Source organism: Sapajus apella, unplaced genomic scaffold (genome assembly GCF_009761245.1).
Source record: "Sapajus apella isolate SASKATOON/1434 unplaced genomic scaffold, GSC_monkey_1.0 scaffold9, whole genome shotgun sequence".
Lineage (NCBI taxonomy): Eukaryota > Metazoa > Chordata > Mammalia > Primates > Cebidae > Sapajus > Sapajus apella.
Genome location: NW_022436949.1, coordinates 7,441,194 through 7,458,136, shown reverse-complemented (window position 1 = coordinate 7,458,136; position 16,943 = coordinate 7,441,194). Strand labels below are relative to the sequence as shown.

Here is a 16,943-nt window from a genome sequence, read left to right as displayed (position 1 = left end):
TCTTTTTTTTAGGCCATCTCTGTGTATTTCTACATTTATTCAGTTCTATTTGAAAGAAGTCTTATTTTAATGTCCAGTGAATTATTTTCAAATGGCATAGTGGGTACTATTGGTACCGCCTCCCAGCCCCTTTTTACCAGACTGGTGCACCCAGGCCCCAGGTGGTGAGGGTTGGCTTCTAATGGCTTATAGATGCCCCTTTCTCCAGAGATTGGCCCCCATCAAAACTAGGATTCTGCAGCTAATGACTAACTTGAGGTTGTTGAGGCTGGTTTCTGCTTCCAGGTCATCCTGACTGTGGTGCATTTCAGGTTGAAGTGAGAATCCACCAGAGGCCACCTTCAGTATGTCTTTTTTTTCCTCTTCTGTCTTACTTCCTTTACTCTCTTTATCCTGAAAGCAGCCACACCTGCACCTGAATCCCTGTTTCAGGCTGTGCTTTTAAGGGTACATGACCATAGATAATGGAAATACAACATGATAATTTTGAGGAAATATAAACTAAGAAACATAAAAAAATGATGGCTTGCTCACTTTTCTCCCACTGACCTTTCCCAACTCCATTTTCTTAGATAGCCTTGGGAGATGCTTAACCCTTCTGGAATTTCAACATAAAATACGGATATGTGATTTTTAGGGAAAAAAGCTCCCAATAAAATTTCCAAGGACTTTGTTACTCCCAGAAGTTAAGTGCTACTGTCTCATGGGATTTTTTTCTTTCAGCCTTGTTTTCCATAAATAGAAATTGAAAATATATTCTAAAAATACTGTACCCCTCATGTTTTCATGCTAATTTTTTTCTCTGTACTGCCTCCTTATTATCTCTTTCTCTCTTTTTAAAGGGCAGAGCTTTTCTAATTCTTTCAAATGCCATTTCCTCCTGGACATTTGGAAAATGACCTGTTAGATGAAGTTACATGCCTAGTGGGTATCTCACAAAGGTTTAGTGTGTTATGTAATTGATTCCAATCTTTTTGTAGCATTGTCTTAGTCCATTTTGTGTTGCCATTAGGAATAGCTGAGGCTGAGTAATTTAAAAAAGAGCTTTATTTGGCTTTCAGTTCTGCAGGCTGTATAAGAAGCATGGGATCAGCATGGTGAGGGCCTCAGGGAGCTTCCACTCGTGATGAAAGGCAAGGAGCAGCTGGGGGTGCAAAGATCACATGGGGAGAAAGGAGGCAAGAGAGAAGGTGGTAGGGATGTGCCAGGCTCTTATTAACAGCCTGCTCTCATGGCAATTAATAGGGCAAGAACTCACTTCTACTCCAGAAAGGTCACTAATCTATTCATGAAGGACCTGCACTCATGACCCAGGCACCTCCCACTAGGCCCTACTTCCAACACTGGGGTTCAAATTTAACTGAGATTTTCATGGGACAACATCTGTATTAGAGCAAGTATTATTTGCCTCCTTTTTGTTTTTTACACTAGGACTGTCATCATTACTTTTGTCAGGAAGGTGAGTACCATATTTAGGCAAAAGAGGCGGGATAAACCAGAGAAAGCAGCAGGGAGAACTTTGGGTGTCTCCTTTAATTCCAGATGTATCACTCTACTAGTCAGAGTTCTCCAGGACAAACAGAACCAATAGGATGTCTGCCTGTCTGCCTGTCTGTATGAGACGGGATTTATTAGGAGACCCGTCTCACATGATTATAAAGGGTGAGAAGTCCTACAGTATGCTGCCTGCAAGCTGGAGAATCAGGAAAGTCAGTAGTGTGGCTCAGTTCAGGTCCAAAGTTTTCAAAACCAGGGAAGCTGTTGCTGTAACTCAGTTGGAGGCCGAGGTGGACTAAGGCCTGAAAACTCCAGGGAGGGTGCCACTGGTGCAAGTTCCAGGGTCCAGAGCCTGAAGAACCTGGAGTTCTGATGTCCAAGGGCAGAAGAAGGTTGTTGCAATTCCAGAAGAGAGAGAGAGAGACTTAGCCTTTCATCTACCTTTTCATTTTATCCAAGATCTCAGCTGATAAGATGGTGCCTGCCCACACTGAGGGCGGATCTTCCTTACGCAGTACACTGAGTCAAGTGCCAATCTATTCTGAAAGACATACCTAGAGATAATGCCTTGCCAGCCATCTGGGTATCCTTTAAGCCAGAAGACTAGTCTAAAATTAACCATCACACCTAAAAGTAACCAACCCCCAAAATTAACCATTACAACCACTTTTGTGTATGAACTCGTGTTATCACGAAGATGTCTTTCCAAAAAGAAAGCAGAGGACTTAAAAAAAAAATTCCTTCTACTATTCACCTTGAAATTGTATTTCAATTTCAGCCATAACTAAAGGGCTTTCTGTTTTTTGGTATTCTGTATCTATTAAGTATTTTAATTTACTGAAGAGACTGGATAATGTGTGGCCATTACACTGAAAATAAAGTGAATAATTTAAAACAGAATTTCCCAGTGCTCTCAGGTTCCCCCACCTTTTATAACAGTTATGCCCTAACTGTCTCATTACTTTTTTCCTGTGAAATTCGTTACAGATAATGTTACCTATGTTCATAAATTAAGAAAATCAATGTCTTTTTGTACTCTATAATAAAATATATATTTCAGTTTAAACAACTGGCCATGACCACTCAAGAAGGTACAGTAAATTCACACACATCGCTTCTTGGCCTTTGGCTAAGATCAAGTGTAAATTCACACACTTGAATCTCTGCTTCATACCTCTGTGAGTACAGCAGTGGCAGATTGATAGAGCTGTGCTGTTTTGGGGATTCAAATACCACCAACAGTATTTCCCTGGGACACCTACATTTCAGGAATGAAGCATAACTATTGGTAAAACTTAAAGAAAGCACAGTGTAACTATAATTTACGGAATAGTTTGATTTTTGGAAAGTTCAATATAAAGTAAAAGCATGCAATACAAAGTATTTAATATGTAATAATTTTACATTTTACATCTATTTCTGGAATAGGAGATGGCAGAACTTATTTTTTAGTCTCAACCTTGCTGATCAGAACAGAAACTGGTCCAGACAGCATTAAAAAACAAAACAAACAAACAAACAAAAAAACTGGCAGATGGGACAAAAGCAATCCCTAGCAGCCCTTGTTACTCATTAGCATAAGACACTCCCATTAGCACCATAGTAATTTACAAATACCATGGCAATGGCCCAGAAGTTACCACCCCTTTCCTAGAAAATTCTAAATAACCCACTCCTTAATTTACATTGACCTACCCCCTAATCTGCATACAGCGAAGTGGGTTTAAGTGAGTATAATTACAATTGCCAAGAGCACATACATTTCTGACTGTGCACACTGCCTGAGTTAGCCCTGTTCTGCATGGAACAGCACCATTCAATGAAAGGTTGCTGTGTAATACCACCATCTTGCCTTTGAATTCTTTCTGTGATGAAGCCAAGAGCCCTCCTGGGCTAAGCCCAGGATTTGGAGCTCATTTGTCCTAGAACAGTTCCATTGAATTAAAATCTAGGCTTAGTTAAGGATGATTCTTTCTCTCTGTCTTTTTTGTGTATGTGAATCTCTTTACGGGGCACAGGTAGTTTTTACTATACAGGTTAAACTGTGATGCTACCCCTGTAAATGCTGCTAGCACCACCTCAGTTATTGTGACAACTAACAAACAGGCTTATAGAAGTTTCCAAAATTTCCAAAATGCTTCCTATATGGTGTTAAGTCCTATTGAGCCTTCTCTCACTAGCTTAGAGAAAAAAACAAAACAAAGCAAACCAAACCATTATTCACATAACAGGGTGTTTCTAACTAGAACAGCAAAAGTGACATTACTAATTACTACCTTTTATTGTAGAGTCAAATGGAACAGCTTCTAAGATCTTAAATATTTCTATCAAGGTAAAATGAAGGAAAATTTGACTTTTAATTGCTTGAAGGGTTTGGTAGCCAAGAATTGAGTCAGCTGAAGGCATAAACTACAGCATTTGATGAATGTAGCACCCTTATAAAATCTGGAAGAAATTTGACTTGCTAGACTGCATCAGTGATCCAAAGTCCTGAATTTTATGGATCTATTCTGAGTAGATACGGAGTTTATATACATTCAGGTATTTCACATTGCATATCACAAATGACTTAGGGCTAAGTTCAGAAGAAAATTCATTTGAGCTGCCCTTCTTCTTTAGCCATTTCTGTCTTACCTCAAGCACCGTTTCCTTTGCCAGAACAGCCTCTTATTTCAGCACCTTAATTGAGAGCAATTCATATATTTATGTGAATATATACCTGACTTGAATTTTTAGTCAAAATTAAGCCGGTAGCAAGATCTTAGATACTTAAACACTTATTTTGTTTGGTGCTGTTGAGCAATGTTAGATTTTAGGTGGTGGCTATTTTTATAAGTATAACTTTTATGTGATAAGAACATTCAATAAATTAACTAGTTAACATTTTTTTATAAGAGTAGGGAAAAGACAAAACTATAAAATGCTTTGCCTTTTGCTGGAATCAGTACTGGATATTTGATATGTGTTTTTGGGTATCAGAATCTGAAAATTGGTTGGTTTATTTAGTTTTTAATTTTTATGACACAAAGAGCAGCTCTTTCAAAGCAGTGCAAGATAGCTTCAGGTGCAGCTGTTGTAAAAATAAATAAATATATTGAAATTGTGAATCCTAATGACCTTATGAATGGCAGAAATCTGCAACTGTCTAATTATCTATAGTGATGTGAATATAATTTTATTTGCCTGCTGTGAATTTTAAAGGTTCTTTTGGTAAGTGTTTTACCTGTTAAAATGATCTGGAATACTTTCTTCTCTCTCTCTCTCCAGCTGTTTTCTCTTTCCTTCCTTCAGGCTGAACTACACATAAATTATTCCAAAACAATTAATGCTGCTTTAGTCACAAATTATTGATTTTTCCATTCGTAGTGCATGTAAAATTGCTGCTCTCCTTAGATTCTAAAATGAGGCATTTTAATTGTGTTTTCCAGGAAGATATGAATTTAAATGAAGATAAAAAGGCACCATTGCGGGAAAAGGACTTCAGTATCAAAAAAGAAATGGTGATGCAGTACATTAATACTGCTTCTAAGACAGTAAGTAAAACTGTCAAGTTGAAAAATACTGCTGAACATGTTTTGGTATGGAAAACAACACATTTGTCTAATGAAGTACTTAAGTTTGTGGGCAGATGTAATCAGAGGGCTTTTGAATGCATAATTAAGGGCACAAGTATTATACATTTGTTTAAATTAAAAATATTTCTCATCTTAAAACTTTTAAGTTGCTTGTGTTTTTTAGCCAGTTATATTGCTAAGAAACACTGTGGGGGGTCTACTCTGTCACCTTTCCTTGTTAGTGAATTAATATATTTATTGATTTTTTAATGTCACTTATAAATCAGAGCGATGTTTATATTATAGAAAAGTGAGTCCGATTTCACTCTATCTACATCAGGGCACATAATGGCTAAGAAGTGTATCTTTAATGTGAGTCTCCCTATGAATAAAATTATCTTGTAACAAATTATAAATGTTGATATTGAAAGGAGCATTAGGCCTCTGCATGGCTGCCAGTTTTCTAGAGAAACGTGAAATATGTGGGTGGAAGTAATGACTAAATGTCTAAGAAACCATGACTGGCACACAGAATCAATTGCATTTATTTCATGGAACAACAAATGAGCTTGACTAGTCATATACAAATTGTGAATAAATGGATTGGATGAAAAATATAAAATGGAAGCCAATGAAGAAGCAATCAGTAGAAAGACAGTAGGAAATGATCTTGGCTCAGTTTACAACAGAATTGGATTAGGAAAAACTAGCTTAACTCACTAGTTTTCCTTGTGTATTTTAACCTAAGTTCAGGTTGCAAGAACATAAGTTATTTATACTTTAACTCCATTTATCTGCTAGACCAGTCAGTGACTCTGAGATATTTCTTTTGAAAGAAAGACTCAAGTGATGTTTAATTTTTAAACATGTCTCATGTTCTGGCAGCCTGCTCTTCAGGTGTAGAAACCACTGTCAGTACTGTGCTTTTTTTAGTTCTTTATATAGATGGGCTCTGTGTCCTGCTACTATGATATTGATACTAATTGCCTTTGTCCTTTAATGATACTTATATATCACAAATTGGTATTGGGGGTTTAAGAGTCAGAGCTCTGGTGTTTTGGATCTGCTTATGTATCTCTGCTTGGCTTTGGAAATCTTATTTTACATCTTTGATTAGCAATTTCCTTATCCATAAAATGGGAATACCTATATAGTGTACTTATCAGAGTTAAATCGGCTAGGCATGGTGATTTGAGAGGTCAAGGTGGGAGGATCTCTTGAGGCAGGAGTTTGAGAGCAGCCTGGAGAACATAGTGAGACTTTGTCTTGACCAAAAAAAGAAATTAGCTGGATGTAGTGATGAAAACCTGTAGTCCTGGTGACTCGAGAGGCTGAGGTGGGGGGATTGCTTGAACCCAGGAGTTTGAGGCTGCAGTGAGCTTCTGTCACATCACTGTACTCCAGCCTGGGTAACACAGTGAGACCTTGTCTCTGAAATAATAATAATAAAAACAAGATTAAATTGTTTATTCTATGATTAGAATACAACATACATATGTATTTTATATATAGATTTTATTGCATTTTATGTTTTGGGGTACATGTGAAGAACATGCAGGATTGCTGCATAGGTATATACATGGCAATGTGGTTTGCTGCCTTCCTCCCCATCAACTATATCTGGCATTTCTCCCCATGTTATACCTCCCCAACTCCCCACCCCCTGCTGTCCCTCTGCTAGTTCCCCTCCACAGACCCTAGTGTGTGATGCTCCCATCCCTGTGTCCATGTGTTCTCATTGTTCAACACCCACCTATGAGTGAGAACATGTGGTGTTTGATTTTCTGTTCTTGAACACAGCATATTTTATAGCTGATGATTGCCTCTTGTGGTACTGGTGGTGGCAGCAATCGTTTTTCTTTGTAATTTGTTTATTGTTCTTGTTATTGTTTTAATCATTATACCATAATTTAAAATATAGAGAAAAGTACATCAGTAAATATACAGATTTACTATTTGTAAGATTACCTTTCTAAGGCTTTTTTTTGTTGTGGTTTTAAGTGTCTATAAGGCCAGGTGTGGTGGCTCATGCCTGTAATTCCAGTGCCTTGGGAAGCCGAGGCAGGCAGATCAGTTGAGCCCAGGAGTTCAAGACCAGCCTAAGCAACATAATAAAGCCCTGTCTCGACAAAAGATACCAAAATTAGTGGGGTGTTGTGGCTTGTGCCTGTAGTCCCAGCTACTCAGGAGGCTGAGGTGGGAGGATTGCTTGAACCCAGGAGGCAGAGGCTGCAGTGAGCTGAGATAGCGCCACTGCAGGTCAGGCAACATTTTAGGCACTAGAGATAGTGCATGAAGACAGTCTATCACTGTGTCCTATGGAGCAGCACTGGTCGTACATAACAGAAACCATAAATATATGTAATAGGAGGTGAAATGTGATGTGGAAAAAAATAACAAAGTGGGTGAGTGGAGATGGTGTTCATGTTTTGTGTAGAGTAGCCAGTGAAGATTACCTTGTTAGGGAATTGTAAATCTAGCAATTAGGAATTCATTTAATATAAGAGATATGACATCAGTTAGAACTGTCTTAGAAAACCTTGGCATGATAGGTCATATTAATTCTTGAATTTGAGATAATAAACATAGTTTTAAGAAACGAATAAACTGTTTCGAACTTTGTTATAGTGGATCTATTTCAGTTTGCATTCATTCATTTTAAACTTTAATCCTCTAATCATTTTGGACTAAGGTTGAAATTTGTTTACCAGAATTAGGTAATTAAATTATCAGGATTGAAATAGATTAGTTAGCTAAAGTGTGATTACAGCACTGACTCATTTAATTTGTGTGTGGAGGATCATGGCTCTTCCTAGGAAGGTTCTGAATAATTTGGCAGATGGTTGCCATTATAGAAAGTTCAAGCTGACCAGTCATTTATTTTTGCTCTGGAAGTAGAATCACATTTTATTAACTCTAGGGTACAGACTTTGTCATGCTACTTTATTTACATTAATGACTGGTGAAAAAGTTATCTGAAAAGAACAGAATCAAAATTCAAAGATAGATTGTTCTAGAAAGGATATGAAAAGAATCGAGGATAAAAAAGATATACTTTTGTTATGGTTTAAGGCTTAGAATTTGCTTCAAAGTTCTCTTTTGTGGGTAAGCATTAATATTATTTTTTGGAAAATAGTACTGATGTCTATAGTGTATGATTTGAAAATACTTAACCCTCAAAGTATTAACCCTTAAAGTGGGCTTAACGTAGATAAGGTTGGTTTTTAGAATTTAAAAAAAAAATGCCACCAATCAAACTAGGTTATTTCTAAGACCTTAGTAAGTTTGAATTTAGGTAGAACAAGAATAAAACGGAATTTGTGCAATTAGGAAGGATTATTAAAATTTTATTAAGCAAGCGTCGTATTTAGAAGCAGAAAATACCAGATTTACATTTTTTCAACTTCCAGGGCATGAAAATGTGATCCAGGTTTGTCCAGTACACTCTGGTGGGCACTTCCACTTGGGGTTTTTTGAGAAAGATTTCCCTCCCTCATGAAAGGATCTGGAGCTGGAGAGCCACTTTGTTCTTTTCGACCAGAAAAGAACTATGTTTTGAGAACATATTAGTCATATATTTAGATTTATATATTTAGTCAACCCTCTGTATCCGTGTGTTTTGCATCCATGAATTCAGCTAACCACAGGTTGAAAGTATTTGGAAAAACAATTGTGTCTGTACTGAACATGCACAACTGTTTTTTTTTCTTATTTTCTAAACAATATAATGACTACATAGCATTTACATTGTAGTAGGTATCATAAGTCATCTGGGGATGATTTAAAGTATATGGGAGGATGTGAATGTTATGTGCAAATACCATTGCACATATGCCATTTTATATCAGAGACAAGAGCATCTCTGGATTCTGATGCCTGTGGGAGGTCCTGGAACTGATCCTCCACGGATACTGAGGGATGACTATATTTTCTCCAGATGGAAAATCTGTGATTGAGTTGTTAGTTTTAGCATTGATTTGTTAATATTGTAATATTAGTAGGACATTTTAATAGATTTCACTGTCAGTTTTTCTTGCTTTGAGCTACAGTTTCCATTGTTAATTTTGGAAAACATTGTCAGGTACAAGTAAATTAGGTTCTTTTTATTTTTTCTCACTTTTTATTTGTTGTTACTTAAAGGAGGTTTATATTGTATCCACTAGAAACTTAGAAGAACCAAAATTTCACACATTCTTGTTAACATTAGCATGATTTTTTTTTTTGCTTCTATTTCAGATTAGGAATTTGATAAGAACACCCTTATAACAAAAAAGCTTAGTAAAATGTTGTGATTGGCATTCAATATATCTGATAAACACAATGCCCTTGCTTATGATGCTTTGCCTGCTTGTTTCCAGGTCTTACTTGCTGACTGGCAGAAAATTTCAGAGCCTCAGCACAATGAACCGATTTCTTGTTAAAAGTATTTTCTAATAATCTAGCTGGCACTTTAGTTTTCACTTATCCCTGTATAGGATAGGTTTTATGTTTGCACAATTAAAATGATCTTCTAAGAGCTAAAAATTTATCCAGATTCCTTATGAGTTTCTGGACAGCACTGGTGATGTGTCATGTTCTCTAGTATTACTGTATTGTGTTTTTGTTTAGGTAGGAGATGATAATAAGGAAACTGATCATCTTTTCTTTTTTTATAGGAATACATTATATTAGGCTCACATTATAATTATATAATTTTGGTCTTTTAAAAATCTTGTAGGTAGTTAAGACAGCTTTTCTTTTATTGTAGCATTTTTTTAAAAGCCTTTATCAGATATAGAAAAACTGCTATTTACTAGTTTAATTTTTATTAGAGCCTGAGTTGGTTAATGATGTTTATACCACTTGTTGGCGTTAGAGGTCATCCAAGGTTGTTTTCATCTTGTCACTGAGATGTTTCTTGGCCTAAGACATTTTGCTATGCTTGTACTTTTTAGATTTTTATGAACATAATTAAACTTATGTCAGATAACCATGAATGTATTGATAACTTTGAAAGTGCCACAAGAGGCACATGACATCCATATATACAAATATAAAGGACCTTTTAAAAGAAGGAGAACCTCTGAAGGAAAAAGTGAAAATTTAAGAAAATAAATGCTACATATGTGCAGTGTCTCTCAGTCAACAAAGGGGCTATGTAATTGATGAAATGAGGAAAAAGTGTCCAGGAGCAATAGCTCTTGATCTTGATATTCAGTAGAATCATCTGGGGAACTTAAAGTATTTCATCCAGGCTTTACCATTTAACACTTCCATAAAACAGTTCCTGTGGATGGGACCCAGGCGTCAATATTGAGTAAAGCCCTCCTGGTGATTCTAGGGTGCAGCCGAGAATGAGAACTATTGGGCTGTAGAAGATGAGCCTTATCACCAGATGTCTCTTAATATAACATTAATTTAACAAGAGACCAGGAATTGATAGCATTTAAAGGCTAAGCATGGACCATTTACTAATAAAACTATTATCTAGTCACTGTGGCTTCAAGGATAGTTTGCCATATGCATAACATCTAAATGAGTATTCAAGAAGCATACTTACTGGTAACTGCTAAGAAGTTCCTATGACATTTGGTCCTAGTAAAAATAATCAAAGGGGAAGGTTAACTATTGTAACAGAAAAGAACCTGTTCTATTTTGGAAAAAGGTGCCCCGTAGAATGAGTATCCATAAGGAGAAGAGTACGCCTGATTTTAAAACTTCAGTGAACTCATTCACCTTCCTAGTTGGTGGCATTAAACTTAAAACACCTAAGCTATTTTGTACTTAAGCGATATCCTTTGATTTCTTAGTTATTCCTTAAGGGCATAAGTTCTATACATACTTAAAAAAATCCTTAATAGACTAATCAATCACTTTGATGCCCAAAAGGCATTTGTTCCCAATTTAATGGTTTCCTGACTTATTGCCATTTCCTAACCAGCTCAGTGTAGTGGTTTCCCCCACAACCCTCAAGACAATAAATATGGTTGGTATAGCCTCTTACTATCAATGTGATACAAAAATTTTTCAAATGCTTTTATTATCAGAAGGCCTTCCAGAGTAGATTAAGTAAATTAAGGATGTGTCCTTAGGATTTGTTGAGGTGTGGAAACCAAATAGTCCAAGAGTGAATTTAATCTTAGGTTTTGACTATTCCTTGTATATTACTGTTATGGTGGATTTTATTTATGAATGTTTTTTCATTGGGAAACAGCTTTGTACTGCCTTGAGTTTAAAAATTTTTCTGCATTTTTGTTAAGGATGACTTTGTTATACTCTCTTATTTAGTAGATATACTTAGTGGTAGTTTAGTTGTTTTTTTAATTTACTTTAGGTCTGGAAGCTATAGCATCTCTATATTTTGCACATGAGGGACTGGTCTGAGGGAGTGTGTGACATTCTCACATTAATGCTTCAGCTAGGACTAGAAACTAGGGTTTTTGACTTAAAAAAAAAAAACTTTGTGAAATAAAAAGTTATAGAAAACATCAAAAAACAAATGTGTACCTTAATGAATTATCATAAAGAGAACACCACACAGATAAATAAATAGAACCTTGCCAGTCATCCTGGAAAGCCCTCTATCTGCCCTGTCCCACCCAAAACCCTCTCAAGTTTTTAATATATTTTAGCCTAAAAGTAATCACCATCTTGAATTTATGGGAATCACTTCCTTGAGTTTCTTTATAGTTTTATCACTTAAAAGTGCATCCTTGGATTACAGTATATTCTTTCTCTCTCTCTCTCTCTCACTCACTCACTCAAAAGTGTATCCTCAGACTGTAGTCTGTCCATCCATCCATCTAGCCAGCCATCCAGCTATCCATACATACATCCATCCATTGATAGGGTCTTGCTCTGTCACCCAGGCTAGAGTGCAGTAGTGATCATAGTGCACTGTAATATTGAACTCCTGGGCTCAAGTGATCCTCCTGTCTCAGCCTTCCAGAGTGCTGGTATTATAGACATGCACCACTGTGCTTGGCCTTTTTTTATTTAAAAAGTTTTTTGAAAGAAAGTCCCTGGGTCTGTTCTGTCCAAACATTATTGAAGCAAGTGATAGATCCATGGGGTCACCAGATGTGCTGCTGTTGCTTGTATTTTAAAATTTGGAATATCTTTATGTTTTGTTTAATCTTCAGTTATTTTATCCAGGACATTCTGAATTTCACTGATTTGTATATATGTGGTAAAGTTAACATGTTTTCCTACCTCTGTATTTCCTGCACAGAGACAGCTAGATCTAGAGACATGATCAGACTCAGGTATCATCTGTTTACCAAGATCATAGGAAGTATTATATTCTTTCATTAATAGGTTTGCAATTAGAATTCTATAATTTCATTTTCATTAATTGGAGTACTTTTACAAAGAGACATCGCTCATATACTGTTTGGTTAGCTAGTGATATAGGAAATTTAGGATAAATGCTTGATTCTTTTCCTTTATTTACCAGCTTTCAATATATTGATGTTATTCTCTGTCATTCTCTGAAGATGACCAATCATTTTTAATATCATTAAAAATGTATGCATTACAATTATTTTTAGTGAAAATCAAAGTGTCCCATCTTTGGCCATTGGGACCTGTCTAGTTGGCTTCTACTCGTTTTGGTCTGATGATCAAGCTGCTCCTCTAGTATATTTATCCTGCTAGACCTGATATCAATTGACTCTTTCCTTTAGTGTGGGGAATGATATTTCAAAGTTTACAGTCTGAGAGCCAAGGATACTTACTGTTCTTTTGATTTAATTGCTGTTTTTAGTGGAGAGATAGAAAAATAAAAAAGCATGTGTGTATGTGTATTTAAAAAGTTTTTATTTTGCATATGTTCTGTCTCCAACTGCTAATTTTGTCATACTGTATCTACATTGACCAAGGATATAGCCATAACATTTCACATTGTTCCTTTTAGTCTTCATTTAGCTTTTTGTTTGTTTTAATTGTACTTCAGGTACTGTGGTACCTGTGCAGATCATGTAGGGTTGTTGCATAGGTACTTACATGGCAAGGTGGTTTGCTGCCTCCATGCCCCCATCACCTATATTTGGCATTTCTCCCTAACCTCCCACCTCCAGTTGTCCCCCACTTAGTCCCCCACAACAGACCCCATTGTGTGATGCTCCCCTCTCTGTGTCCATGTGTTCTCATTGTTCAACACTTGCCTATGAGTGAGAACATACAGTGTTTGCTTTTCTGCTCTTGTGTCAGTTTGCTGAGAATGATGGTTTCCAGATTCATCCATGTCCCTACAAAGGACATGAACTCATCATTTTTTATGGCTGCATAGTATTCTGTGGTGTATATGTGCCACATTATCCTTGTCCAGTCTATTATTGATGGGCATTTGGGTTGGTTCCAGGTCTTTGCTATTGTAAGCAGTGCCGCAATGAACATATGTGTGCGTGTGTCTTTGTAATAGAACAATTGATAATCCTTTGGATATATACCCAGTAATGGGATTGCTGGATCAAATGGAATTTCTATTTCTAGATCCTTGAGAAATTGCCACACTGTCTAACACAATGGTTGAACTAATTTACACTCCCATCAACAGTGTAAAAAGTGTTCCTATTCCTCCACATCCTCTCCAGTATCTGTTGTCTCCAGATTTTTTGATGATCGCCATTCTAACTGGCATGAGATGGTATCTCATTGTGGTTTGATTTGCATTTCTCTAATGACCAGTGATGATGAGCATGTTTTCATATGTTTGTTGGCCTCATGTCTTCTTTTGTAAACTGTCTGTTCATATCCTTTGCCCACTTTTGTTTGTTTTTTTCTTGTAAATCTGTTTTAGTTCTTTGTAGATTCTGGATATTAGCCCTTTGCCAGATGGGTAGATTGCAAAAATTTTTTCCCATCTGTTGGTTGCCGGTTCACTCTAAAGATTGCTTCTTTTGCCGTACAGAAGCTCTGGAGTTTAATTAGATCCCATTTGTCTATTTTGGCCTTTATTTCCATTGCTTTTGGTGTTTGAGTCAAGAAGTCCTTGCCTATACCTATGTCCTGAATGGTTTTACCTAGACTTTCTTCTAGGGTTTTTATGGTATTAGGTCTTATGTTTAAATCTTTAATCCATCTGGAGTTAATTTTAGTGTAAGGTGTCAGGAAGGAGTGCAGTTTCTGTTTTCTGCACATAGTTTTAACCTCATGTAGTAACTATATTTGAATGCTCACCACCACCTTATGTTGATATTTCTGCAGACATTTTGTTTGTCTGAAGTTTGTTCTTTAGTAGGACTCATGGAAACAATATTTCCTGGGTTTTGCATATTGATAATAGAATGTGCCCTTTATTGTTGGGTCAGTTTTGTTGGATATAAAATCCTTGGTTCACATGTTTTTTTTACTTAGGACATTGAATAATACTATCTATTTTTTTCTAGCATAAAGCTTAACTGCATTATTGCCAAAAGGTCAGCTGATAACTAACTTTTAGTTATAAGTTATTGTCTGTCTTTATCTGGGATGTCTGAGTTAGGATTATCAAGTATGCAGTATGCTCTTTTATTGTGTTTCTCTTTTTTTCTTATTTTTCTTTTTCTTTCATGGATGTGTTCTAGTTTTTTGCTTTGGTTTTCATTTTCATGCATTCTGGTATCTGTATGTTGGATTTTTGTCTATTTTTAATATGCCATCTTCTCCCAAATGCCTTTTATCTTATTTATTTCTTTTTAAGTTTAAAAATTATTTATGTCTGCATCTCTTATGACATTATGCTTATTCTTGTGTTCCTTGTTAGTTTTTATTTCTGAAATGATTTTTTATTTCTGTTTTTTTCTTGAATTCCCTCACTGCATTTTTGAGTGTGTCTTAGTCTACTTTAAATATTTTTTCTTGTCTCATATATTCTCTTAATGTCTGTTAGCTCACTTTGAAACTGTAAGTTACAATTTGATTTATGGGCTTGTCTTTTAGGTGTCTTTCGTCTTTTATAGGAATTTTCTGCTCAATTTTGATTTCACTTTCAGGACTTTCTCTGTTCTGGAGGAGCTCTGGCTACTGATGGGACATGGAGTGCTCCAATTCCTTTGGATCTTTTCTGGGCCTCTTGTAGTCACCCATACTCCTTCCAGTTTGAGCTGCTGCTTTCAGATTGGCCTACTGAGATGTCCAGTGGAAATCTCTGGGCCATTTTGGAGTTATCGTGTTTTCATGTTCATTGGTTACCCTGTTGCTTCCCTTTGGTTCTCCCCATACGGATGTTGCTACTGTGCGATCTTGTGGTGGTTTGTCTTCAATTTCCTGTAGTTTGAGGATTGTTGAAGAGATACTCTGTCATCCAATTTTGTTGAGTGTTTGATTTTGCTATTTAGTTTGACTTTTTTTTTTTTTTTTTTTTTGTGGGAGATCAGGGAGTTTTCAAAACTGTGTTGCTGCCTCCATCTGCCTAGATCCTCTAGTCTTCCTATTTTGAATCTTGTATTATTATTATTTTAATTCTATGCCAATTTATGTCTTGGGTTAAAAAACAATTCAGAGCTATTAGCACCCCCCTGCCCTAACTATTAGAGTGGAAAATAATGACATTTTTCTCTCTAACTTTTAGCTGTTAGCTCTTGGGTTTGGTGTTATTTCATCCATAAACTTTCATTAAACCTCTTAATGGTCCATGACCTACAAATAGTTTTAAGCTTAATTTCTATGCTATGCTTATGCAGTGTTATTATTTCCTTATGTAGGTTCAGTAAGTTATGCAAGATGCATCCCTTTCTGAATCCCATTGATAGTTGGGAAATTCAGGCTGCCCTTCAGTACTATACCCCACCCCTGGAAAAATAGGTCTCGTCTGCTTGTGTATGTCTATAAATTAGTGAGTGTGTTAAAGCTATCACAGCATGAAATCACTTCAAGCGCTGTGAAAGACTATCTTAAAGAATTTAAATTGATTGCAGATGTTAGTGCAATTAAGCAGGCCTGATGAGCTCAGAATCATGTTTCTCAGATTTGAATATGAATGCATTTTAAAAAATTATAGTGATGTACTCCATGTAAATGGAGTTCATAGGCATCTAAGAGTTTTTATCACCTTCTGTTTTAAAATGGCTTAGCAATGTGAAAAGTGCTGTGTGATCACCTTGTGCAGATACATGTATTACTTTGGATACATGTGTATTATTTGTCTTAAGTATATAGTTCCATGCCACCTTAACCAACTAAAATTGACACTGAATGATTATTTCCTTTGTTAATTCATCTACTGATTACTTTATCTACCTTTCGTGCCTATAATTCATTTAAAAATTATCCTATAGACAGAAAGTGTAATGTTATTTCATTCAACTTTTAAGAAAAGAAAAATGAGTATGACAAAGAAGTCACATGAGTTAGCTTAGATTATAGAAGCATAGGATCTTTTTTTTAACCCTTGAGGCCAGATCTCTTGTCTATTTGAACTCTACCTACTTAATTTGCTTTTGCTTTATTTGAGCTGAAATGTAAAACTTTTCTAGTTATTATTTTCAGATATAATATACTGGTTTCAAATTAGAAAGTGAATTCTGAAACCAAACTATAACAAGATTGAGTGTATGGTATGTTCATTTTCACTTTATTTCAAATTGATCTGTGCAGATTAAGTAATTAAACTCATCAATTTCTATAACAGATTGTAAAATGTTATGGACATTAGGGCTTTATTATATATATAGTAGTAAAATAAAGTGGAAAAATGGTGAGTAATTGTATTTTGCTACTGTTTTTAAATACTAAAAATCACTGAAATACTGTTTGAAGGGTAACGACGTTAATGATTTTTAAATAGGAACTAAGAATACAAAATGTTTTTTCTAGACGGTAAAAATTAAAGTTGTGTTCTGCAATATTTATAATAACTTATTTAAATCCTAAGACTATACTTTGTTTCTTGGAGTTAAGAACCTAGCTTTGTTGTTTCTAACTTTGTGATTT

The 16,943-nt window shown here is 35.8% G+C and overlaps 1 protein-coding gene across 2 annotated transcripts in view; it reads left to right on the top strand.

Moving 5' to 3' along the window:
* Positions 1-16,943, top strand: part of DIAPH3 (diaphanous related formin 3) — a 493,236-nt gene that overhangs the window by 68,533 nt on the left and 407,760 nt on the right. For both annotated transcript variants that reach the window (XM_032277324.1, XM_032277325.1), the window contains one exon: positions 4,926-5,030. In XM_032277324.1, coding sequence (XP_032133215.1) covers positions 4,926-5,030 — 105 coding nt within the window. The remainder of the gene's footprint in view (positions 1-4,925; positions 5,031-16,943) is intronic.